The sequence below is a fragment of the Rhizophagus irregularis genome, chromosome 9, assembly GCF_026210795.1.
Source record: "Rhizophagus irregularis chromosome 9, complete sequence".
NCBI lineage: Eukaryota > Fungi > Glomeromycota > Glomeromycetes > Glomerales > Glomeraceae > Rhizophagus > Rhizophagus irregularis.
In genome coordinates this window covers 378112-384111 of record NC_089437.1, presented here as the reverse complement: position 1 = coordinate 384111, position 6000 = coordinate 378112, and the positions used below count along the sequence as shown (strand labels likewise).

The window sequence follows — 6000 nt, the reverse complement described above, 5'->3', positions numbered from 1 at the left end:
CACATTATTATCAATTCTTCTTACTTTTCTTTACTTTCTCAATTTTATAATTCATATTCTTCTCTTTTTTTATGCTTTACTATATAATATAATCCATTTATTCAATATTATTCTTATCTCCCAATAGCTTCAGTTATAAATAATCTTATATTACGTAGCTTGGTCCATTGCTTACCAAATATAGCATGGAGACGTAATCTTTACCCTTTGGTCAACTGGGATTGCTTGACCACTCTTAGATAGATAATTTTTACAAGGGGATCGTTTGCATCGCCCATGAAGCATGCTGATTGGTGTCAGAGAGATCCTTTGTCTTGTAAAAATTTACCCTTTCTTGATCATTTGACCATTCTTAGATAGATAAATTTTATAAGGGGATCATTTGCATCGCCCATGAAGCATTGCACTGTGCTAATTGGTGTCAGAGAGATCCTTTGTCTTGTAAAATTTACCTTTCTTGTGATCATTTGATCTATCTCATGTGATTTCCTTCTTCACATGTGATACCCTTTATTTCATTCCTTTGTTGAGTTCTTTCCTTAATAACTTATCAACTCAACAAAATCCATCACCGTTGGTTCCACAATTTCTGTGTCCAAGTTCAATTCTTGGAGGTGATTTTCTTATTAATATTAGTTTAACTTCTTTTTTCAGTTTTCTTTCTTCTTTTATAGGAGTTTCAGACGAAATTATGAACTAGATTTTAAGTAGAAAATAATTTTTATTTATTTTTAGTAATATTTTTAATATTACTTATTTTCTTTTTTCTTTCAGGAATTATTGAATTCCAAAATGACTCTAACCTATCTTGAATCTTCCTTTGGATACATGTATTTGCAATCCATGTCTTACTGCAATGGATCATGATAAAGAAAACCAACTATCTTTAAATTATCAACCACTGTTGCAAAGGTACCAATAATCACTTCAATCATCTATAGGCCCTTCATAATGATTTAGAAATTTTATATCATGAAGCTCGTGAAGAACTTAAATGAATTAAATTAAGTATGTAAGTATGTATGAATTTTTTTCATTCCACTTTAATAAAAAATTTTTAGTTTTAATTTCTAGTGAGAGAACTTGTTAACTTAATGAAAATTTTTTTATATTCTAATTTTTTATTTCAATTTTAATAAAAAAATTTTTCATAGCTCAATTTCTAGAGATAAAATCATTTAATGTCTAAAATTTTATATAAAAAAACAACACAAAGATAACGAAAAGTCAATTTATGTTCCTGAAATCATATATTATAATAATTCAAACAAATTACATTAGATAATTTTGTTCAAACTTTATAATATGTTGTAAATTTTGTAGTGATATTAATATAATAATAAAATACTAATAGTAATAAATATTTGCAAAAATTACGGTAAAAATCATTGTACCAATATTGATCAATATACAATATACATATTGGTATATAAAATTTTTTATAATATACTGATAATTCGATTTACTGATGATTTTTTCCCAAACTGGAGGTATCAGTATATTAAGGTCTGACTGTATTAACTTTATAAGTTTTGAGTCATATCCTTATACATAATACATGCACAAAATATTCATATCTGTAATAAGAATTGCTGATAACTGTACATTGCTAACTCTAATTACTATGAACTGTGAGTCAGTAATACTATGAACAGTCAACAACTATTTATAAAAATATATATATATATGACATATAATCAAAATGTTAAACTATTCTATCTGCTAGTTTTCACATTTGCAGATATACTATTATGTTAGGCTATATGTTAGGCTGTCTTGTTATAGGTGAAAAGAATGCTTTTACCATCAAAACTGACAAAGCCAAAACTATTTCAGAACTCAGAGATGACATCAAAATCTACAAGAAGAATGTATTTAAAACTTTTGATGCAAACCAACTTACATTATGGAAAGTCAATATTCCTGAAATTGAAATTAATAAATGGGAAATAAATGCAGATACCGACATTACACAAAAATTTGGAGCTATAGAGTTGGGATGATTTTGATACTATTGAAGAGCATTTTGGCACAAATCTTACTGCAAAATATATTCATATCATCATACAAATGCCAATGGCTCCGTCTGCCACTACTAGTAAGTGTCTTACTTCTCAAACAAGAAATCCACATTATCTCACATACTGTATTTTTTTATTTGATTAGAAGCCACTGTTGAAACACTTTCCATTCCAATGAAACGACAAGCTGAACCTCAAGATTATGATAGTAATCATAAACCTGTTAATCCTCATGAGAGAGAATTTTGGAACGAGCTTCATAAAGCTCAAATTGTTCTTAAATTTCCTGATAATGCAGACAAAAATAGATATACATCAGAACAATTATCTAAATACATGAAAGTTGAAGAAAATGAGATTGTGTTAAATGATAATGTGATGTTAAATTCACAAAATAAACTAATTTTTTGCGATGGTAGTCCTGTGATGGAATCAGAAGTAGTTAAAATAGATTTTGTAAAATTTTTACGCTTTCATAAGTCACCAAATGGAATAGTAAATGATATAGATTCTCAGGATATATTAATAAAGAAATCATATTTACAGATGATCGAAAAGATCGAACTTGATCGTGCTGATGGAACAAATGGGTGTGTTATAATCGGATCACCTGGCATTGGAAAAACACATTTTTCATTGTATTTAGCTTTCTATATAACTCGTCGATATAATTCTGATGATATTATATATGAACAGAAATTAAGAGAAAAATCACGTCTTTTATATATTCAACCAAATTATGGGGCTGTATCAATGATTGTACATCCAGAATTTGAATTTCCAGTGAGAGATTTTTTTTATATCGTCGATTCTGCTATTCCTGCACCATGGAATGCAAAATATACATTTTTGATCACACCTCCTAAATGTGATTTATGGCATAATTTTGAAAAAAATCATCCTAGAAAATATTATATCCCAATTTGGTCTGAGGAAGAAATCTTGGATGTTTGGAATTTGAAGCATAAGGATAAAATATCTGAGATCAGAGTTAAGAAATTAATTAAGAAGTGGGGTTGCATTCCACAACGAATCTTCTACCTGCTATCAAGCCACTCTATTACCACTTGAAATTGGCAAAATTTTGCCTATTTAGTTTATTTTTTGTAAAAAAACATTTTAAATATCTGTAGTATGAAATTTAGTAACTCGAATCTTACATACATAGTCTCTAATTGTAATATAAATAAAGTTATTAAAGATAATGGAGTGACTTAAATAATAATATTTCAGAAAAGTTATATATGTCGCTTTGCAGTAAAAAAGGACAAAACTACTGAAAAAATTCAAATTTTCTTTTATATGCCAAAAATATTCTAAATGCTATATTTGTTCAGATTTTATATTAACTCATTTTTTATTTTTTTTAGTAGTTTCATCCCTTCTACTGCAAAGCACTCATATGTCATTCCTAATGCTAATTTTACAAATAAAACATATGAACTTGCCTCGGCAGAAATAAGTGAGACTTTATATAGAAACTATAAACATTGTGCAAAAGACATAATTATTAATATAATCTGAAAACTTGTGAAAGGTGCTGGTGGCACTTTTGCTGAGAATTTTTTTGAACTTACAATCTATCAGACCACATTCAGTTTAGACATTTTAAATACCAGCAGCAATAGAAATTTTTATATCATCCTTAATTAAAATTTATTATTTCAATAAATGTTATATATTATGACTAGATGCAGTAAAATAATTTTCGCTCCTAAATAATAAAGTAAAACTATTATGCAAAATGAATCAATTGGTAAATGTTGCTTTACTACTAATAATAGTATTTGAATAGGATTACGACTTAAATAATTATGACAATTTCGTTAAAAGTAGTTGATTACATAAAAGGATCTTTACACTAATAGATTAATTATTTGTTAAACTCATAAACATTTCATTCATATCGTACTTAATATTTAATTTTCTTAAAATAAGGAACTGAGGGTTAAACAATATATTGAAACATTTTCAATCATAACAATTTACTATATCAGTACCATACTATAATTATTTCAAGAGGTTTTCTCTAATTTTGACATATTTCTTTCAATGAATACTCGAAATGAAACTGTTATTGCTTTGCAAAGATCATCATGTATATAGTACAGTACATACAAATTTCAACTAATTATGACTAACAATTATAATTTTAAATACTACTTTACTTTTGGTTATTTTCACTCTTTTTATATCTTTATACCAAAAAAAAAAAAATGTCAAAATTAAATGGTGATATTCTTTATTACATTTTTAATGATTTATATTATTCAATTAACAGAAAAGATAAACAATCTCTACATTCCTGTTTGTTGGTAAACAAACTTTGGTGTGAAGTTATGATTCCAATTTTATGGAGGTACCCTTATAAATATGTTTACAATGAAGAATCATTATTAATTATTATCATTTCACATTTATCAGATAATTCAATAAAATTTTTAAAAGATAAAAGTGCCATTGGAGCAAATTTTAAAAAGCAAAAACTTACTTTTAATTATATTAGATTTTGTAAATATCTTGATGATATTTATTATATTTTTTCAAATAGGTCAAGTTTATTAAAGGAAGAAATTTATAAGCTTTTTATTAGTGAATGTTCGTCTATAAAATCTTTGTGTATGGATATGTTAGATTATCCAATATATCAGTATCCAGGAGTAAATATTTCTCTTTCAAATTTATATGAATTAGATTGTAATATAAAAGAACAAAATTTTTATCATGAATTAGCACAAATATGCAGGTCAATAGAAAAAATTCGTATACTCATTCATGAACATGATGAACTTGATGGACTTGTTGAATTAATTGAAAAACAAAAACAAATTAAATACATATGTATAAGTGAAAGTGGTGAAAACAAAAAAATTGCTCAGGCTTTAGAGAAACATGCAAACTCAATTATTCTGTTCAGTATAGCTGTACGTACATCTTTTCTATATTTTCTCTTCCCAAAATTAATTAATTTGCAATTCTTAAAAATATATGATGGACCTCTCATTCATTCAAGAAGTAATAAACTATTCAATAACATGATAGATGAAAGCCATTATGATCTTCAAATACTTGAATTAAAATACGTATCACTTGATGTAGTAATAAACATTATCCAAAATACAAATGGAAATCTTTTGAAAGTTTATATTACTTTTGCTGATGATCGTAATAAAACAACAAAATATAATCAAGCAATTCACAAATATTGTCTAAATATAAAATATGTTACAGTGTATTTGAATATTAGAAAATATCTTTATAAAGTGCCAACACTTAGAAGAAATAGATATAGATGGGATATTTTCAATACATATAAATTTTTGAGTTCGATTAAATCAGCTCCACTCACTTTATATAAACAAAATTCTATTACCTCGTAGATATTTTGATGATGAATCAATAAAATTATTTTCTGCTAGAAGTAAAAAGACTTTACATTTTGATTATCATGATAGAAGGGAAATGCATAAATTTATTAAATATTATAAAATAATAGGGAGTTATTGAATGATACTATAATGATGATCTTTATTATAATTTTTGGAATCAGAAAATTATTGATTGACCCGAAAGAAATGAGTTGAGAGGGAAATTTTTTCTCTAGCTATGATAATTGATATTAATAAATACATAAAAGAAGTTATTGCATTTGATTATTATTATGAAATTATGAAACATTTTTGCTACAATAGCTGATATAATTCATATTCAGGAATAAAACAATAAATTTGTGTATATAAGATGATATAAAAAATTGTTTAAAGAAATTCTTTCTTAAAATCTTAATGATTTTACATTCCCAAATCTTAGAAATAAGCTTAAAATACAAACATTATAGTGAAAAAAGCATTTTGTAAACAAATGCTATGTTTTATATTTTATATTACTACTCTACACCTAGATCCTGATAAATTCTTTTATACTATTTTATATTTTATGACATACAGTATGAAGGAAAGAGAAAAAGTTTATATTACAC

At 25.8% G+C, this 6000-nt stretch overlaps 3 protein-coding genes across 3 annotated transcripts; all 3 read left to right on the top strand.

Moving 5' to 3' along the window:
• Positions 1 to 1751: 1751 nt before the first annotated feature.
• OCT59_029118 (uncharacterized protein) lies at positions 1752 to 2003 on the top strand (the record flags this gene model as incomplete). Its single annotated transcript, XM_066141635.1, has 1 exon — positions 1752 to 2003. One exon carries the CDS (start codon positions 1752 to 1754, stop codon positions 2001 to 2003), a length of 252 nt encoding a protein of 83 aa, XP_065994491.1.
• A 67-nt stretch (positions 2004 to 2070) lies between these two features.
• OCT59_029117 (uncharacterized protein) lies at positions 2071 to 3092 on the top strand (the record flags this gene model as incomplete). The annotated part of the gene is made up of 2 exons (XM_066141631.1): positions 2071 to 2098; positions 2167 to 3092. The coding sequence occupies 2 exons, from the start codon at positions 2071 to 2073 to the stop codon at positions 3090 to 3092; spliced, it is 954 nt and encodes a 317-aa protein (XP_065994490.1).
• A 1145-nt stretch (positions 3093 to 4237) lies between these two features.
• On the top strand, positions 4238 to 5401 carry OCT59_029116 (uncharacterized protein; the record flags this gene model as incomplete). Its single annotated transcript, XM_066141624.1, has 1 exon — positions 4238 to 5401. One exon carries the CDS (start codon positions 4238 to 4240, stop codon positions 5399 to 5401), a length of 1164 nt encoding a protein of 387 aa, XP_065994489.1.
• Positions 5402 to 6000: the final 599 nt, after the last annotated feature.